This window comes from Dendrobium catenatum, unplaced genomic scaffold, assembly GCF_001605985.2.
Source record: "Dendrobium catenatum unplaced genomic scaffold, ASM160598v2 fragScaff_scaffold_716, whole genome shotgun sequence".
Lineage (NCBI taxonomy): Eukaryota > Viridiplantae > Streptophyta > Magnoliopsida > Asparagales > Orchidaceae > Dendrobium > Dendrobium catenatum.
This window is the reverse complement of record NW_021319178.1, coordinates 6,646,848-6,667,590: the sequence shown is the minus strand read 5'-3', so window position 1 is coordinate 6,667,590 and position 20,743 is coordinate 6,646,848. Positions and strand designations below refer to the sequence as shown.

The 20,743-nt window shown below is 35.4% G+C and overlaps 1 protein-coding gene across 1 annotated transcript in view; it reads left to right on the top strand.

Moving 5' to 3' along the window:
- LOC110109606 (carboxy-terminal domain RNA polymerase II polypeptide A small phosphatase 1) overlaps positions 1 to 20,098 on the top strand; it is a 39,123-nt gene extending 19,025 nt beyond the window's left edge. Inside the window, exons 2-6 of the mRNA XM_020840760.2 lie at positions 680 to 808; positions 906 to 1,026; positions 1,138 to 1,219; positions 19,080 to 19,233; positions 19,711 to 20,098. Of these exons, the coding sequence (XP_020696419.1) occupies positions 680 to 808; positions 906 to 1,026; positions 1,138 to 1,219; positions 19,080 to 19,233; positions 19,711 to 19,845 (621 nt within the window). The 3' untranslated portion in view covers positions 19,846 to 20,098. The remainder of the gene's footprint in view (positions 1 to 679; positions 809 to 905; positions 1,027 to 1,137; positions 1,220 to 19,079; positions 19,234 to 19,710) is intronic.
- Positions 20,099 to 20,743: the final 645 nt, after the last annotated feature.

The window sequence follows — 20,743 nt, the reverse complement described above, 5'->3', positions numbered from 1 at the left end:
TAGCAAGCAGCTCTCTCTGTTGTTTTCATTCTAGGTATCAACGCACGAAGAGGCAAAATGAAGAATGTGCCGATCTTACCCCCTTAATCTCTCATGGTTGGATGGCTATAAGATGCAATCCTTGCAATATCCTTGAGAGTTCAGCACTACTGCAGCGACAGTAAAATGTGGAAATAGCTTGAAGCTGTGGGCATTTCAATTTCATCCATTGGATGTAATTACCCGATTTGGAAAGGATTTGAAAAGCTAAGGAAGGCTAATGGCTGAATAGGATGGGCTGAATGGGACATTGGGTTCAACTTGACTCAATTTAGTCCGAATTGGCTTGATTCAATAAATTGAGTCAACAAGCATGCCCTTCCAGAAGATACATATTAACTAAGCATCACCAATTTGGTGTAGTTCGACAAACATCCTAGGCATATTTGTAGACGTTAGAAGTCATTAATTATCTTTTGCCTTTTTTTGATACCTTCCGTTTTGATTTGACTTCAAACTTGTTACAGAAATATCAAAGTAGTCCTTTTATATTTTCATGATACAGTTGGTTCATAAAATGAAATGTTGATATTGATCTGCAAATTGATTAATATTTGTCCAAATCATTCTATTCATTCTAATTGTTTTTTCTATCTAAATAAATGTTTTTAGTTGAGATTTCCCAGACTGAATATTGCAGGTGGTCCTTGACTTGGACGAGACTTTGGTATGTGCATATGAGACGTCTAGCATTCCTTCTTTTGTTCGTAAACAGGCAATTGAGGCTGGCCTGAAGTGTTTTGAACTGGAATGTATATCTGGAGAAAAGGTTTGTATCTTTTTTAATTATTATTTGAATCTATAACTATATTGTTGATTGCTTGGATGTATATGATGAAACTTTGCTTAAAAAATTATTGTTAAAGGATGTTGAAGGAGAAGCGAAGGTTAGTCATGTAACTGTATTTGAACGTCCTGGTTTACGAGAGTTTCTGCAGCAAATTAGTGAATTTGCTGATCTAGTTCTTTTCACCGCTGGTCTTGAAGGTCAGATATCTAAATTAATGCTTACTTTTGTTTTTTTTTTTTTTTTTGCAGTCCTCTTAAAGGTTCCACCTTCTGAATTACTGGAGTTACTATCAATAAATGCTGTTTCAGGTTATGCTAGACCACTTGTTGATAAAATTGATGTTGATAACAAATTTACTCATCGTCTTTACCGGCCTGCAACTGTCAGCACGTAAGTCAAGCATCTGTTTTCATTTTCTGTGACGATTTATGGAGCTGGTTGCCTACTATTGTTTCTGTAATATTTCTTCAATTATCCAGTGCTTCCATGGAATAGTTTAATTTATTCCTTGTTTTGTGATATCTGATATAATTTGGATGCATGCGCTGGCTGTTATGGATGCAATCAAAGCAACCCTCATTGAAAAAAAAAAAGAAAAATGACGAAGGTTCCTTTCTTAATGGTATTTCTAGAGCTTTTGAACGAAAAATTTATGCTCCTTTTCTATGGCTGGGTATGACTTTCCAGTCTGACAAACATGGGCAATTGCTTGTGTGGTTTGCAGGCCAATGACTTGTATTATTTTTTATCATTAAATTGGTAAAAGAAGATTAAAAAAAAATTTTAATAAGCGCTTCAAGGTTTCAAGCTGCATTTTAAAACATCCGTGTTTGAGCATAAATATCTTCTAATTCAGGGACACAAACCTCTTTAAAAATTCAGGACTAAGTTTGCGTATATGAGATCCCTTTCAGACATTCATTAAAAAGAGAGAATAAAGCATCTTCTAATTCATGGACATAACCTCTCAGTCTGCGTACATGAACCCTTTCTTCATGACGTGCATTGAATAGAGATTTTCATGCAAGTTACTTTAAAGAAGAAAGAGTTCTTCATCTATGTTATTTGACCTTGATCCATCTCAATAGCAGTTTAAAGGATGCCATTTATAGTAACTACTTTTGTTAAACAGTAATTACTGAACCAAAGTTTTTGACTTAAACGTGTCCTCTATATAATTTTATGATCTGTACTCCGAGTCCAAATTTTGTTACCGTCATATTCTTTTGACCTACATTTCTAACTGAACATACGTACAAAAGAACACCTATTTGGCAGTGTTATTTTTGGCCAAATTTATAAGCTTAGCAGTAGTTATTTTTGCCTGCTTAGATCTTAAGCTTGTGAGGATTATATAGTACAAGTACTTATGATCTTAATTTTGAGGTGAAGACATGCTTAACATGCAATCTAGACCTGTCAATTCAATTTAGAGCTGTAATTTATACGGTGGCATGAAAATGTGGGCCTTTCAGATCTTAAAAAATTAAACATGTGCTCTAACGCCTAGCTTGTGAGCATTGGATAATATAGTATAATATCTGAAACCTTGTATAATGAGAATTTCTTTTTTTGATCATACTCAGGAAGATATCCACTATGAAGAATGATTTGTTAATTTTCTTTCATACTCAAAATATAATAAGGAAGGCATTTATTATGTTCCTTTAAATTCAACTTCAAATCACAAATAAAATCTTGCTGTTTTTCACTTAATACTAATACTTGTTGCGGACAACAAAATTTTGCTATGCCAAGCATCTTTTGGATGGATAGTGTTGAGAGCTGTTCACTTATCACTTATAGGTAATATTACCTTCAAGACATTGCATGAGATGACAACAACTGAAGAAATGAAAGCTTTTTCAAATGTGTGTGAGAGCTATCAATTATGAATATAGTATTTCTTATAAGAATTCTTAAATATGAGGATGGCAGAAGATGCTTTTGCTATAAAACAATCAATGAATTGTGTTTGATCGCAAGTCATTGACTTTGGGTTGTATTAACTTTAATGATGAAGTTCGTACCTTGTGCCTATTGGTGTCACTTTTGGAAAGCTAGTGTATTTTGAAGCTGAAGTTCAGTAATTTTCTGAGTTTAATTTTGAGTTAGGACTTATGGTGATAGAGACTTGGATGAAAGATATTTTTCTTTTGCTTAAAATATCGAAGATTGTAGAATTATAAAGGGGGTACACTCGGTTCAAATTTCAAAGATGCTGACAATACAATCAAAGAAGAGGTTGTACAAAGGTAATATCGACATATGCTTGCAGTGTTGAAAGACAGGGCACGGCACATGAAAAGGAATCGCATACAAAAGAAAGTTGATAAAATGTTTACCAAAATGAAGATTCGGTGAATACTATCATAGAAAAAAGTTAGAATGTATTGAAGCACAGTATTGATAGTCCTATGGAATATTGGAGACTAAATCCAAGATATTTTAACTTTTCTTCAATAAATTGCCCATTTCTAGTTATTATGCAAAAAAAATATGGGAAAGTATATCTCTTTTTTGATTGGACCTAAAACATTGTGGGTGTTGGTGATATTTAAATCAGAATTGGCAATATAACTATATAGAAGCTTTACAAGGCAAGACATTCTAAGAATGAAGCGGAATCTATATATCTATAAGGCAGCTTGATGAAGAAGCATATAATTTACCTTTTAATGCTCTTACTTGGAAGATATGCAAAGTGTTATTAGGGCGAGATGTGGTAATAAAAATGGGACATTTATTTGAACATTAGAACAATGGGTTGACAACATATTGAAATATTGATTTATCCATATAGCATTCAAGGCGCTACAGCGCTAGTACTTATGAATGAGAAATGAATGGACATTTAACATTCTAAAGAAGATTTTCAAATTTGAAACTTTTGGATTATGCATGAATTTTATACTTGGAAGGTAGAGAAAAGCTAGTTTTTTCGATGGCCTTAAGGGAAGTTAAACTTAAAATTAAAGTCTGTAGACACTATTGTTTGTGGGCCATCTCCAGTAGCATTTTTTATGGCTCTCTTTATGAGAAAACCTTCTTCAATAACTCCACCGTAACAGTTTATATTTATTCTTCATTTTGAAGATACAAAAGTTTAGTGGAGAACGAGTCTGGGGCAAAGAGTTTCTAATATTAGATAATTGAGGAGAGAATGACACTACGGAGTTCAAGGAATTTTCCACAGCTATTGGAATATGAATATAGAGGATAATTCTAGGAACTTGATATTAGAATGGGATTATCAAGCGCATGATAAAACTTTAAATGTAAGAGTTAGAAGCATGAGGTTTTAAAGAGGATTGCGTTTGACTTTTTAGTGAATGTCATAAGCATTTCTTTATGCTAGAAATTATCTAAAGAAGTCTAATTTGGTTGGCAGGTAAAAAATTTCCTCATTTAAAATTTTTTAGTTGTACATCTTATGTTTATTTGTTATATATTTGTAGAGAAATGAATATTACAATTTATAAAATATTATTTCAACGGACTTGGAGTTGATAATTTTAGCCCCTAGATTATTAGGAATATTATATTTGATGAAACTATCATATTGTATAAAGACACATCTAAATATTAAGAAGCAGACCTCCTTAAGAGAATAGGTTAAGTTTGAGGAAATTTCTGAAGATGAAGTAGAAGAAATTGGTCAGGTAGTTCCTAAGGATGTTGAGAAGTAATCGGATATAAGCACTCTTGTAAAACAACTGAGAAATTTTAAGAGAAAGTTTATGTTAGCTTATTGATATTCTCCTACTTTACATTATCTGATGCTAGAGGCTTTAGTTTCTGAAGTTGTCATTAAAGAATTTATTAAATGGGAGGTAGTAATGAAAGAGAAGATATATTTTCTAATATAAATATGTCGCTAGGACATCAACCTAACTACTAAAGGATAGAAGTGTACTGCCAAAAAAAAAAAAAAGATTTTGAAGGTCAAAGAAAAGCACAAAGCAATAAGAAGTACTAAGCAATGTTTTTGGTAAAAAGATTTTAGCAAAAGGAATATAGTAAATTTAATGATATTTTTTTCTCTTATCAAATTAACTATTAGATTGATATTGCTTATAGTAACTTCAGATTATTTGTAGCTTGATTAATCATATGTTAAGTTGGCTTTTCTTTATTGTAATTTGGGGGAGGATATATACATGATGCAACTTGATGGCTTTGAAGTCCCTAGAAAAGAAATTCTTGTATGAAAATCAAATAAAACTTACATGGTTTAAAGTAGGCTCCTCAACAATAGTATTATAAATTTAATGGGTTCATGCATTCAATTGCTTTGCGAGATTTATTGTATATCATTGTTTCTACATCAAAGAAGCTAATAAGTCTTGTTTAATATTGCTCTTATATGTAGATGACATGCAAGTTTCAAATTTATAGGAGCATGTGTTAATGAGACTAAGAAACTAAAGTAATATTTGTCGAAGTAATTTGATATGAAGGTCTTGGGAGAGGGGAAGAAAAGCTTGGGATGAGAACTACTCATGATTGATTAACTAATATGTTGAAGTTGTATTAAGAAGATTATATTAATAAGGTATTAAGCATATTTAATATGCTAAAGATGAAATTTGTAAACACCCCTTCTCTAATGGTATAAAAATAATGAGTTATATATATATAGTCAAGTTCATTATGCTCGATAATTTGTTCACTAATGTATGATTTGTGCAGAAGACTTAATATAGTTCATGCAGTGAATTATGATATGTCAAATCCAAAGAGGGAACATTAAGGATTTGTTTTATTTGTAAAAAAGGTGTAAAGCAATTCAAATATATGGGCTTTAAAAATATTAGTGTTTTATTTGAAGCAAGAGGAGTGCAGGGTAAAGTTTTAATTAATTCTAAACTCACACCATAGGTCTTTGTGATGTACCCAAAAGTTCGTTGATTTTGTCAAGCTATGTATACATTGCAGGCCTTCACTATTGCCTCCATCCATAGCCATCTATCCCCACCCCCACCTAACATTGTTTGCCACTCACAACTACCATTGACAGTATAGTCATCACCACTGGCCGCATATCTCCATCATCCACGACTATCAATTGTTGCCAGGCATTGCCAACCACTGCCACACTCGTCAGCCACATCGCCCACCACTATCGTCGAGCTTTGCACTGCATTCATTTTATTTCAAATTAATCACAAAAAATAATGTTCTGAATTTGTTTTATAATGAACCAAACAACTAAAATATATTTCAAATTCATTGTATTCCTTGAACTCTTATATTCAAATCATTAAAGATATGTATGCAGGAGCTGTTACTTGTGTTCAAACACAAGGTGGTTTGACCTAGTATTTCCCTATTTCGGTTGGGTTACATCAAGAATCAACCTTAAGCCCATATCCTTTTGCTTTAGTCATGGATGTTCTCACTAAACATTTGCAAGAGGATGTACCTTGGTATATGCTTTTTGCTGATGATATTCTTCTTGTTGATAAGACTAGAGAGGAAGTTGAAGGTAAACTTGAATTATGGAGGTCAACCTTAGAGTCTAAAGGTTTTCGCTTGAGTAGATCTAAAACGAAATATATAGAGTGAAATTTTAGTAGTAATAGACATAGTGAGGGGATTGTGACTTTGGGCGATCAAGTCATTAATAAGAGTATACGTTTTAGATATCTTGGATCCATTGTTCAAAGTGATGGTGAAATAGATGGGGATATTATCAGTAGAATTCAAGTTAGATGGTTAAAGTGGAGGAATGCATTGGGCTTGTTGTGTGATAGAAAAGTACCCCTCAAACTTAAGGGAAAATTCTATAAGATGGTGGTGAGGCCTGCAATGCTTTATGGTGCCGAATGTTAGCCATTAAAAGAGAAGCATAATATTAAGTTAAGTGTGGCAGAGATGAGGATGCTCAGGTGGATGAGTGGCTTTACCCTTAGAGATAGGATACGAAATGAGCATATACGTAAAAAGGTTGGAGTAGCTCCAGTCGAAGATAAGATTAGAGAGAGGCGCCTTAGATGATTCTGCCACATAAAATGTCGTCCTTCCGATGGTCTGGTTAGGAGAGTAGAGGTATTAGATTTGACTTATGTTAAGAAAGCTAGAGTTAGACCTAAAAAGTCTTGGTTAGAAAATATTAGGAATGACCTTTCTTTATTAGATTTAAACGAGAATTTGACTTTTAATAGGACACAATGGAGAAAAATGATTCATGTAGTTGACCCCACATAGTGGGATAAAGGCTTGATGATGTTGTTTTTGTTGTTGTTGTATTCCTTTATGTACTTTGCATTTCTTTGGCAACTAAACAGCCCCTAAAAGTCCATGAAGTGGTTTTTGTTTTGATTGAATGTTGCTACTAATTCATCATTGATATTTGAGAAATGTGGCATTAAATTATAGGAATTTGTTGATGTCGTATGAGTTATAATTTAAATGCCTAAGTATGACAGGATATACCTATACCTTTAGTGTTATTGCTACAGATTTGGTGTCATAGTAAAAAAAAGTTCCTTATTTACCATAGAGGCAAAATTTCTTGCAACTACTAACATTGGCTATGAAATGGTTCGATAAATTTTTTGGGAGATTAAATGAATTGAGTGACAATGTTTTTTCTGCTTATTAAAGTGTTACACATCTTGATCAGAATGTAATATTCCATTCTATGACAAATTATATTTAGCTTAGTACTAATGTTATCTTAGGTCTATTAGAAATGAGTTTCTTATCATTGAACAAAAAAAAAAAAAAAAAAAAAAAAAAAAATTTTGAAATTTTTTTATTAAAATTTATAGTTTTATAAGTAAAAAATGGGAACAATTGAAAGAATTAGATAAGGCTTTGCAGATTTCTGAACCTCTGAAGATAATTAGGAGGTATTGCACTAAGTCAATTTCTACAAGTTACTAAAAAATGTTGTTTCCTGGTAGGAGATTATTAATGTGGAGCCCCAATTTTGCTTTGCTTGTTAAGATTGTTAACCTCCATATCACAGCAAAAAAAAAGAAAAAAAGAGGCTTAAATCGTACCTAAAATTTTGCCAAACTTGTGCGAAAATCCCGCTGAAATACTGTACATGCGGCGCCGTTTACATCACTTCCCAAAAATCCCTCACAGAGCCTCGATCCATTACCGCCCTTGTCAATAAAACGAAGACAAAGGCCTTCATTTTTGGCGGCTTGATGCGAGACTCTTCTCCGCAGACTCCTACCCCATTCGCTCCTCTTCCCACGCGAAAACCCCAACCTAGCTGAAGCCTTTGCCTTGTCCGATCTTCCTGAAGCCGCAACCTCCGAACATCTCGATGCCTGGCCAAGCCTTGATCATCTCCTTCCGCTGCTTTGTCCGATCCAATTCAGGGAGCCGACTAAACTTCTCCTTCCTGAGCCCTTACCCGTGCTTGGCAGCCGAAGCCTTACCCGATTCCTCCATTCCACAGAGAAAGAGAGAGAGAGAGAGGGAGAGGAGAAGGTTTGTTCCATACCTTGCCCTAGCCAACGTCGCCTTTGGCCGAATCCCTCCTTCGATCTTCAACCCCTAGTCGGCCCTTCCTTGAGCCGACGCCAGCAGCCGCAATCTCCCCCTCCACGACACCTCTTGTTGGATCGGAAGTAATAACTAGGAGCTCACCCTCTGCGAAGGTATTCGGCCAAATCCAGTGAATCCGCTGAGCCTCAAGATCCTGTTTTAATAGGATTTAGTCTAAAATCCTTTTCAAATCCTGAATAGATCCTGCTTAAATCATGATTATTTAAATAGGGTTTAGTTCAAATCCTATTATTTAAGCAGGATTTAGTTTAAACCCGATTCTTTTTAATTAATTATAAAAGTTAACTATAACTAATTAAAATGATTATAAATAATTATAATTAATTATAATTGATCATGATTAATTGTCATTAATCATTATTAATTATTTTTAATTACAATTAATTATTATTAATTATGATTAATTATGACTAATTATATTTAATCACTTTTAATTATTATTAATTAATTATGATTAATTATAATTAATTAATAAAAATGAAAAAAATATATTTATATGCATTTTTCGTCGCCGCCGGTCGCCAAGATATAGATATAACCTCCTAAACTTGGGAGAACCTGCTCTCGGCACTTGCAACAGGGCAAATAGCCATCTATGGGCGCTTTTCTAGCACGGTGGGAGGAAGTTTGCTTCGGTGCTTGTGGCGAGGCGGGCAATCCCCCCTTTAAGTCATGTTTTCGGTGTTCGTGGTGCGCCAAGGGACCACCCATGCACACTTTTCTTAGCGTGTTGGGAGGAAACTTGGTGTGGCGCTTACAATGAAGCTGGCAATCCCTATGTGTGCTTTTCTTAGCACAGTGGGGCAAAAATATAAGTACCCGTACGCGGGGAAAGAACTGCTTTTTCAAATATCTGCTTTTAAAGACCCATGCATGCCTTTCTTGGCATGATGGATGATAAAAAAAAATTACGCCCGCGGTGTCTCACAACACCAACCGTGCACGTCTTTCTTAACGTGGCGGGTAGGCTGCCTTTTGATTTTTTCCCTTAAACAAGGGAAACGTCGGGAGGCTACCAAAATTTTGTCTAAAGACAAGGACTTAAAAAAAAAAATAAACTTGGACTTGGACTTGAGTTGATACTCGAACTCAAGCAAGGACTCGAATTGAACAACAAGAAGCTTGAACATGAAAGTGATACAAGAGACTTGAACAAACTCTAAATGATAATAACAAGGACTTTGAATCAAATTATAATAGCTTAAATTTACAAATTAGGGAAGAAGTTTGGATCATAAACTTGATTTGAACTTGATGAACAATCAACAAAAGTACGGACTGGAATAATCTCTAATGAAGACTGAGAGTGACTACTTCAATCAAAGTGAAAATGAAAGATGATATCAAACTTATCATATGCATTGAACCTTTTTTTGAAGACAAGGAATTTGCAAGTAGAACCCAACATCGCAGGCAATAAAAATAAGGGGAATACTCGTGAACCCAAAATGTGGGGTATGTAATGAGTTATAATGCATATTGCATGTTACAAGAGTAATACATTGGCAAAGCATATAAACTCCTACAAGCTAATGTATAAGACTCTTTATTCATACAATGATCCTATTTACAAGCGATCATGGTCGATGTAGTCTATTGGAAAATAGCAATCATTGAAATACTATGAATATGGAAGATCACAAACAAAAATGTGGATGAAATTATAACAAATGAAAACGTCTACGAGCTGTGTAGCAGATGACAATGGGTATGACAAGATCCTACATTCAATACTGGTCAAAATACAGATGAATGCATCAGTCTTCTACAACACAAGACTGATGTATAATAAGTGTTGGTGGTGCTCTACGACCCACATCAAAGAATAGGTGGATATATTCAGCTCCAAAAGCAACAAAATTAGAGATTATTATATTCTTCATAGTAGTAATGCAAGAAGATATAACGTCCCCATCACTTGCAATCCCCCAAATTCAATCTTCTCTCCAACAAGCATTACACCTTATATGCACGATAATGCACTCATAAGTGACGAGGATTGAGTATGATGCATGTTTCAGTCACTTAAACGGACATACTGCTTTATTGCAAACAAAAGAAATTAGTGCAGATGGTGATACACAACAACTACAACACTCCACAGTCAACGCCAACATACAAGAAATATTCGAGAGGATATACGAGACAAATGAAATATCAAATTAAGGCTGAAGTGTGGCCCTCTCACAGTCAGTACAAGTCAACATACAAGTAATCGTATAAATGTCTTGCAAATTAAAAGATCAGGGTGCAACGAATATGATGAAAATGCAGTTGGTGATATGTTCTACAAGCATATGCAAAAGCATGTAGCAAACGCTAGGGTATTTCTACAGTCAACATCAAAACATAAGCAAATGCATCTGAGATTGTAAGTGATGAAAGTGAAGGGGATATTCATGTCTGAAACATGAAGAGTATGTAACTAACTACAATACACGTTGCATATTGCATACAAGCAAGAGCATTATATTGGCAAGTATAGGAGCTCCTACAAGATAATATAGAAGATCCCTATGCATCCAATTTACTATCCAAGAACAAAATATAATACAATCACATCAAATGCAAATGCAAATGCTTACGAGTGGCATTAAAAGATCTACAATATATATAATCTCTATACAAACATGGATGTACATACTACATGCCATTTATGGGTAGATACATAAAGACTTCAGTAAATGCAGTATCCTGTAGTCAACTTTAGTCAATGAAGGAATACATCTACCTACGTACCTGTTGTAATGATGGATATACTGTATGGGCCAAAGATCATAGCAAAATGCATAAAGAATGCGGCAGATACAAATTCATATGATCTGCTATAAACATTAAGTAGAAGGCTTTCTGCAAATATGAGCTCCCATGAGCCAAAGCAGGAGATTCGTTAGTGCACTACAATCTACTTGGAGAAAGCGAGTAGTGCACAACAGTCTACATGTACAGAGCAACAAACAACTCAATTTAGAAGCTGTTACGTAATGCCACTGGATCTGCAACATTCATACAAGCGGACAGAAGGTGTTTATAAATATTGCAAAATACCCTCGCACATGCACCGTAGTTTGTATACATATAAGTACACAAGGGGTAAATATAATCACAAAACTTGCATGGGCCCCGACGAGCGTGTTATTGGTACACACGTGACGTCTAGGGATGCTGCGCGGGTTAACAAATTTGAACCCGATCCTTCTAAGTAGGTAAAAAGAAGTCGACATGATTTAATTATAAAATGCCCTCAAACACCTGCATGGGCCCCAACGAGCGTGTTATTGGTACACACGTGACGACTGGGGATGCTGCGCGGGACAGCAAATTTGAACCCGATCCTCCTAAGCAGGTATGGAGTCGATAAGATTCAATAAATAATTAGAAAATGTTCCCAAACACTCGCATGGACCCCTGCGAGCGTGTTATAGAAATACACGTAACGTCTAGAGATGCTGTGTGAGTCGATAAGTGAATTCAAGTTCAAACCCGGTTCTTCTATACGGATTAATAGGATTCGACAGGGTTCGAACCATTAAATAAATATACGGTTGCTGCGACCATTATATTTATCTTGATACATTCATATTAGGCCTTGAAGGCCTATAACAATGAGAATTCACTAATAAAGGCACAAAACCTACGAAACCTGATCCTCTGTCGATAACTCGACGGAGTCGACAAGGTTCAAAATATAAATATTTTCAAATGACCCCTTTCATCCCGATGATGGCCATGTTGAATGAAAATATCAACCGGAGGGGTTAATTCCTAGTATTCAAATGCCTTCCAAGCTCCACTCAAATACCCACAAAATATCAAAATCCCAAAAATCCCAAAATCTAAAATATTTAAAATTGAAACAAATCCATCAACACATAAAGCAAAATCCATCCATCCTCCGTAATAGTTTACCGAGGTGGACAAATTCGAATATAACTTCAACTCACATAGAGCTAATGCATAGTCGAAAATATCACTAGGATCTATTCTCAAACAATCTTATGCCAATAAGGACGTGGTACGTGTCCTCTAACCGGCGGTTTTGCCGCCAAGTGGCACCGTAGGATAAACAGTTATGACTCGGGGCCCTCTTAACCGAGTGGTTTTGCCGCCAAATGGCACCACGAAATACCAGTTATGGCCAGAGCCAATACGTTCCTTAGTGGCATCAAATCCTTGAGATATGAATCAATAGGATATAATTGATAGGGCACAAAGTCCTCTGTTAGCTTAAGGTGGATTCAAATTCGTCCCCTTAGACAAATATTCACCCCAAGTGTACAAGGTCCCCTTCGACGAAGCAACCCATGGCTGCTGATAAGGATCCTTCTGTCAGGTTGGGTCGACTACCTCCTCTGACTAAGTAGACCATGGTCCATGATGGCCCGGGATGACGGAACCTTGGGATCTTGATCGGGTCCATCATCCATTCCCCCACCATCCGCTTTAAGTGCAAAATGGTGAAATTTTCATGTTAAATATCAAATCTTCCAACCCAAATTCCAAACATCCGAACTTGTCAAATACTTATGCCCATGCTGCTATTATATGCCAGATAACACGTATATTCTACGTATCTGATTGACGACTAGCCTTAATCGAAAGTTCTCTCTCATAATTGGTACGGGTAATTAACTAAAGGGGCTTGTGCCTATAGGAAACCAGAACTCAGATCATAAAATCCTCGCATAATGAGAGCGAAATATCTGGGTAGTGTCTTATCTACAAATCCATCTGCCTTCCAAAATTTACCCGGAACTTAATCCGTTAAAACTCCCCCGAATTAAAAAGCTAAGCGGGCGGAGGTCATGGCCGAATTTTCGGAGCCCACAAAGATGAAGTGTTGTTACTTGATAGGTAATATCTATGCCAAATGAGTTACTTCCCTGCATTCCTATTTCTACGCCTCAGTTCCTATACTGTTGCTTGGTCCTCATGGATGTGTTATTTTGTTCCTAATTTTAAGGCTTTATTCAATTATTTTGATTGACTAAGAACTCTATAAATATATTAATAGTCTTATTTAGCAAATATGTTTGAATATGCTCCAGTGGAAAATGGTTGAGAGATAGAGGCCAAGAGAGAGAAGCAAAGGAGAGAGCAAGGGAGGTGATGATGGTGCTTTCTTGATCTAGGGAAAGCATGGTGGCATGTTAGTTCAAGAATGATGATGATGAAAACAATCATTATAGTGTAGTAGGCAAGTTCGGAGGTGCCAAAAACAATTTATCGTTGTAAATGGGGAATAATACTTAATTTTCTTTGATGTTTTCTCTATCAAGATTTACCGCCAAAAACAATTTCTCGTTGTAAATGGGGAATAATACTTAATTTTCTTTGATGTTTTCTCTATCAAGATTTACCGCCAAAAACAATTTATCGTTGTAAATGGGGAATAATACTTAAGTTTCTTTGATATCTTCTCTATCAAGATTTTTTTTAATAATTTGATTATCGATTATTTTTTTATTGTGACCTAATTCCACTATATCCATCTTTATTATAGTAAAGCATTTTTGTATGGCTATGGATATAGATTAGCCAATCTCCTTGAACTTAATTTTTTTTTGCATCTGATGCTTAAATGTTTATACCGCATTATTTTTTATTGCTACTCACAATCTATTTTTTTTAACAATGAGGCGACAGTGGACGTCGGTCAATGCTAGGGTTAAAAGGCAATGATGGGGGTAGGCTTGAATATGATGATGGAGGTTGGTGCAACAAAAATGTCAAAGAATGTTATTGTTGTGGAGATGATGGAGGTTACACTAAAGATGATCATTAAGACCGCACAACAAAGATGTTGGCAAATGCTGATGCCATAAAGACCATTAAGGCCCTTGCATTAAAGGCACTCTTAGTGTAAACAATAATGGAGGTCGTTGCAATGATAAGTGTGATAGATGGGCTATGTACCAAAATCAGTTGAGGACAACACAATACAGATGATCATGGAGGTTGTTGTAGCAATACTTCTTTGGAGGCCATTGAGTATAGACGACCTAGGAGGTCATTCTAGTACAAATGTCAATGTTGGCCATGCCATCTATGATTTTGATGGAGGTTAGCTTGGTTATGATGATGATGGAGGGCGTTGCAGTGGAGATGACTATGGTGGTCAACTTTTTTGTCTCAAACTTTTCCTTCTATCATTATACATCTCTTCTTCGTGGAAGACTAGAAACATGTTTGCTACAAAAAGAGTTAGTGTTTTGAGAGATCGATGAGATAAAACCAGAAAGAAAAAGAGGGAGGGATCATCCATGTATATTCCTTCACAGCATCCTCCTTGCCCATCCCTTTATGTTGTTAAAGAGAGTTATATATATATAAGAGAAGTTGTGAGGCCTACCCAATTTTCATTATGTCTAGTAGGTCTTCCATAGAAGCTATGCATTTATTTAGAGGGTTGATGGATAAGTATAGAGAGAATAAGAAGGATCTACATATTATATTTATTGATTTAAAAAAAGCATATGTCAAAGTTCCAAGAGAAGTGCTTTGAAGAGTTCTAGAAAAGAAAGGAGTTGATATTTATATTCAGGTCATTAAGGATATGTATGCAGGGGTTGTTACCATTGTTTAAAATTGCACAATATGAGGCTCACATTGAGGCCCGCCTTAGCGCAATTCCAGTGAAAATTGTTTCGAGGCTTACGCTTTGAACTTTTTTTATGAGGCTTGTGTTTCAGCGTGGCTGAAGCCCACCTTGAGACGCGCCTTGCTTTACTGGCGTGAGGTGTATACCTCACCCGATTTATATATTTTTTTATTAAAACGTATCTAAATCCTAAACAAAAGCCTCGAATAAATAATGCTGTCATGCACCCCCAAGCCGCAACAACTTCCTCTCAATTGCCTTGACCTCCAACTCACCGCCTTTGTCGTAGCTACCACCATCATAGCCACTACCATGAATCATTTGAAAGTCGTACACCACCACCACCTCCTCTAAAAATTTTGGAGTATTATTCTATCTTTATGTTGATGACAATTATTTATAAAAGAGAAGGATGATTGAAATAAATGCTGAAGAAACAAATTGAAAGGCATTGAGTTCCATAGGATGAGGTAGGAGAGAGACCAACTTGTTATGACGACGACTCAAATAAAGACCCCCTCAGTAATGACAGTGCAGATGATTTTTGAGTTACCAATTTTGTCAGTTTTTTAAAGAATTAAATGTGATTGAGTAGGGAACTGAGAAAGAATGAATTTGGAGTTTAACTTAATGTAGGATATTTTTATGCAATTCCTATATTTCATGTTATTTTGCTCTTGAAATATTTGGATTTCATTTCTATTTCACACAATTTATCACTTGTTTGTTTTAGTCTTATTCAATTTTTTGTTTTATATGTATGCCAACTTGTTGTGTTCAAACACAAGGTGGTATGACAATGTATTTTTCTATTTCAATTAGACTATATTAAAGATCAACTTTAAGCTCATATTTTTTTTTTCTTTAGTCATAGATGTTCTTTGTAGAAATTTGCAATAGGATGTACCCTAGCCTATGTTTTTTATTGATGTTATTCTTCTTATTGATAAGACTAGAGGGGGAGTTGAAGGAAAACTTGAATTATTTAACTCAAGCTTAGAGTTTAAGGTTTTTGTTTGAATAGATCTAAAATCAAGTACATTGAGTGTAATTTTAGAAGTAATAGATCCAGTCGGGGTTGTGACTTTGGATGATTAAGTCATTAAAAATAGTACACGTTCTAGATAAATCGGGCCTATTGTTCTAAGTGGTGGTGAAATAGATGTGGATATTATTAATAGTATTTAAATTGGATGGTTAAAGTGGAGGAATGCATTTAGCCTATTGTGTGATAGAAAAATATGCCTCAAACTTTAGGGAAGATTCTATAAGATAGTGATGAGACTTGCAATGCTTTATGACACAGAATGTTGGCCATTAAAAGAGAATTATAAAATTAAGTTTAGTATTTTACAGATGAGGATGCTCAGATGAGTGACTTTACTCTTAGAGACAGAATGCGAAATAATAGGTCCAATGACTGTCGTCTTTAGATGGTTTGGTCACATAAAACGTCGATCTTTTGATGAGCCGATTAGGAGAGTCGATGTATTAGATTTATCCTATGTTAAAAAAAGTAGTGGTAGACCTAAAAAGACATGGTTAGAAAGTATTAGAAATGACTTTTTATGAGAGTTTGACTCTTAACAAGACACAATGAAAAAAAAATTATTTAGCCGACCCACGTAGTGGGATAAAAGGCTCGATATTATTATTCTTGTTGTTGCTCCTTTTTCATTCTGCATCCCTCATGCCACTTATGGTGGGTGCTACATGCGGTGTGGGGTCATCCCATAGCAAAATCACTGCAAAGTAGTTTTGTGCACGGGAGGTGATAATGATATCTTATGCGATTGATTTAGTTGTCGGCAATGCAGTTTGTTTTAAGAGAGAAATCTTGGACATTTACCGGCTCAACTCGTAAATTTGATCTTTTCGAACATGCACAGCTTCAATTTGACTTGTACAAGCTTACTTGGGGTTGGGTTGAGGTTAATCTATAGGCTTTTTGGGTAGCGATCCAAAGAAAATGAGCATAACTTATTTGATTTTATCCCTCCAAAGTGTACGAGGATTCATATTTTCTTCAAAATGTTTTTGTTGGTTGAAGAAAAGTTTTTTTTTTTTTTCAGAATCAACAATAAAAGAACTTCCATGTGATCTCAAGGGCATATGTACGAAGAAATTTAGGTAAATTCAAAGAATAGAGATTTATGTTCTTCTTAGCTCTAGAATTTGGGCGCACACATAGTCAAAAGAGTTGCGGTGATTTTTTTTTAACTTTTCTTTTTTGCATGGAAAATTTTGAAGAGGAAAACCACAGGGCCTGGTTTAGATAATGAAACATTATTATAGGTAAAATTTGAGTGTAGAAACTTGTTCCATCTGATCAATTTTAGGTGCATTAGTATAATGACACCTCGTAGGAGATTTAATCTATAGTGGTTGTGAGAATTAGATTAAGCACTTGTTGATGTAATAATGACAGTTAGCTTAAGCATCACAATATATTTATGTTGGTACTAATTTGGGTGGCAGTTCGAGTATTGAATCTTGGCACAATGACAACAAAAGACCTGAGATGACAACAAAAGGCCTAAAGGTGGAGGCTATTATTCGGGAATGTGAATAATTCCATCTTTAATCGTCATAACCTTGGTGCAAGATTAAATCGAGTCCCATCTATCCAATTTTGAGATTAGTTAGCATTAGATATATGCTCGCTTGACTCGATCTTGATTCGGCCTATTTCTTTTGACGTGAGTTTGATTTAAGCCAATTTGATTATTTTTTAATATTTTAAGTTAAATTTTGTCCCTGCATATGCATGTATGTATATATTGGTCCCTACAAGCATATATGCATTAGTATAAATTTAAATATATACAAAAATATAGTATAAATCAACTCATACATGTATAATACACATTTCAATTTGGTCTAGCTTGCTCAATTTTATATAGGCTTGACTTAATTCAAATTTGTTTTGTGTTGGGCATGGCTTGTTTGTGAATTCATTCATTTAAAAAATCAATCTAATTTTGAACTCTTCCTAATAGAAATAAAGATGGCATTCAAGCAAACCTCATTCTTGAAGTTGAATTTCCAATCATAATATGTGGGAATTCGAAGTGTGGTGGCTATAACAAGTTGTTGACCTCAAAACGTCTGCCTAACTACCTCGCGGATCCAATAACCATTCCCACTCACAAAAGATCTCATAACCGCCTGATTCACTACACAAAAGGCCCTACCTACCCTATTCGAGCAGTCCACACACATAGGAACCCAAGGCATTCAAACTCTCAGCCACGCAAGGAAGTAGAAGCCCAACGATCTCCCTCTCTAGTCTTCTTTGTACGCAAGCAAGGGGGTCGCGCCCAACTAGACGCCCTCTCTCTGCCGCACGACCGTACCCGCCGACCCTGTCCGACTCTGCCGTCCTCACTAGCAACTGGTTCCGCCTACATGTAACGACTTCCTTACCTCCCTCAATTGCACGACCTACATCTCTTGTCTGCTCTGTTCTGCTTGAGGAAGCCGTCGATCCTCCATCCTGAATCCTTCGATCCGACCAAGCCCGCACACAAGACTCGTGCTCTCGCTTCCATGTACGACCCAAACCTGATCCCAACGCCCGAACCCGCCTCTGATTGCAGCACCAACCCTAGGATCTCTTCTTGAGGGTGAGTGTATTCATCCCGACCAGGCCACTACCTATTAAGATACATGTGAAGGCTTTTATGCATGTATAGAACTCTGTTCTTCTTATACGTCATCTGAATAAGCTATTATTCAACTAGTTTATTATTTTGATTGCAGTGTCCTACTTTATTTATTCATTTCTAATTTTCATGTTGGACTATATGTATATGCAATGCTAATTATTTTTGGCTTCTTCGCCATGACATTAACTTCTCGTCAAATTTTTTCATGGAACAGTGATAGTTTGCTGTATTGGTTGCCTTCTTGTGTAGCAGTTAATTTTTTGATTTACAAACGCTTTATTTTCTAACAATGTCCAGTAACATGGTCGTAGGAACATCAGAGTAAGTTTATAGCTTTATATTTTACTAGATTACATCAAAGTTTTCCATTGAAGTTAAAGATCAAAATTTTGCAACAACACTCCAATCATTCCTTTTACTCACCCAATCACACCTCAATATTTTGAATCAGGGAATATCGGGAACATGTTAAAGATCTTTTAAGCATTTCGAAAGATTTGTGTCGGATTGTTCTTGTTGACAATAATCCATTCAGCTTCTTGCTTCAACCATTAAATGGCATACCCTGTGTTCCATTTTCTGCTGGACAACCTTATGATGAACAGGTAACAGAGCAATTCTTCTGTATCAAGCTAGTGCTGTCAAATTTTTAGAAATTTTTTCTTATTTTTTTCGTTGGCTGCAATAAAGTAAAACTTTTGTAAAATAGGTAAAATGAATTTGGATGCTTTCCCTTCAAAATTTTAAAGAGATTAAACTTTGAAATAAATCAACTTCATCAATTTTATTTCTGAGTCATACTTGAAATGGTTACTTACATATAAGAACTTCATATCAATTTACATACCAAAGTCATTTTCTTACCAAATCTGGCTAGTTGAAATGACTAGTTGAATGTTGTGACACCATCTTATTGATAAGAAATGTTTTAACGGTCAAAATATTTTTGTGTAATAGATGTTGTCACATTATTGATTTTGTCAAAATAACTTGAAAAGCCAAAATTCTCAAGAATATAATTGTTCTTTCAATGTATTTTTCCTCACATTTGCCTTGTCTTTCCTCAACCTTCTTTCAATCAGCTTTTAGGTGTTATTCTTCCACTTCTGAAGCGCCTCTCTCTCCAAAAGGATGTCAGGCCTGTACTGCACGAAAGATTTAACATGCCAGAATGGTTTAAACAGCATGGAATCCCTAATGTTGATATCAAGGAGTAAGATTTGTTCATTGAGCAATGGTAACTTCATTTGCCCAACCCCCTAATTTTTGTACATTATTTATGGTTAGGCTTGTGGAAATCGTTTGGTATTTATTGGTTATTATTTGCAATGTAAAAAAACATGAAATGTTTATATGTCTCTGTATACTTCTTTAAAGATATGGAGTTCTCTGATTATTGAGTTATGTAGCTTCTAGCACCAAAAATTTGATTGATCTGCTTCAGAGTTAAAGAGCAATTAGTAATATTCACACCTTCACTTTTGAAGTATAAGCAATATTAATAATATATCTTAGCTATGCACCCATTAATAATTTATGAAAAGAGTGACAAATATGGTGACTTTGGGATGTTATTTTTGGTTTTGTTTGCAGCAGTATTTTTATTATTTTTTATGGCAACTTTTTAGTAAAGCTTTTTTCTAGTTTTTAAAATTTTTGTATTAAAAAGTTGATTTAAAAAATAGTAAGTTATTTTGAAATCTTAGCCTGAATTAGGATTGTTGCTCAGTAGTTGCTAGGGGATGTTGGATGATGTATCAAGTGTTGTTGCCTTGTGGTCAAGGAAAAATTATTTGGTGCGGAGTGCGCACCGTCTGCACAAGTATTGGGTACCTAGCGGTACCAGCTGGACCGAGTGCAGGTACCATTAGATATCCAATGCTTGTGCAGATGGTTCTCCCTGTCCGCACTTTGCACCTAATAATCTCTCGTGGTCAAGACTCTGGCTCCCTTAGTGATTGTCATGGTTCGAAACAAACTAGTAATAAATATCTAACATATCCTGATATATTCGTTCAACTTTCGAATAAAGGATGGCCATGTTGAGGGTTTGAGAGTTTCTACTTTCTTGGAGTTGCATCACCTTGGGTTTGGGTAAGATGTCTTGCCCATTGT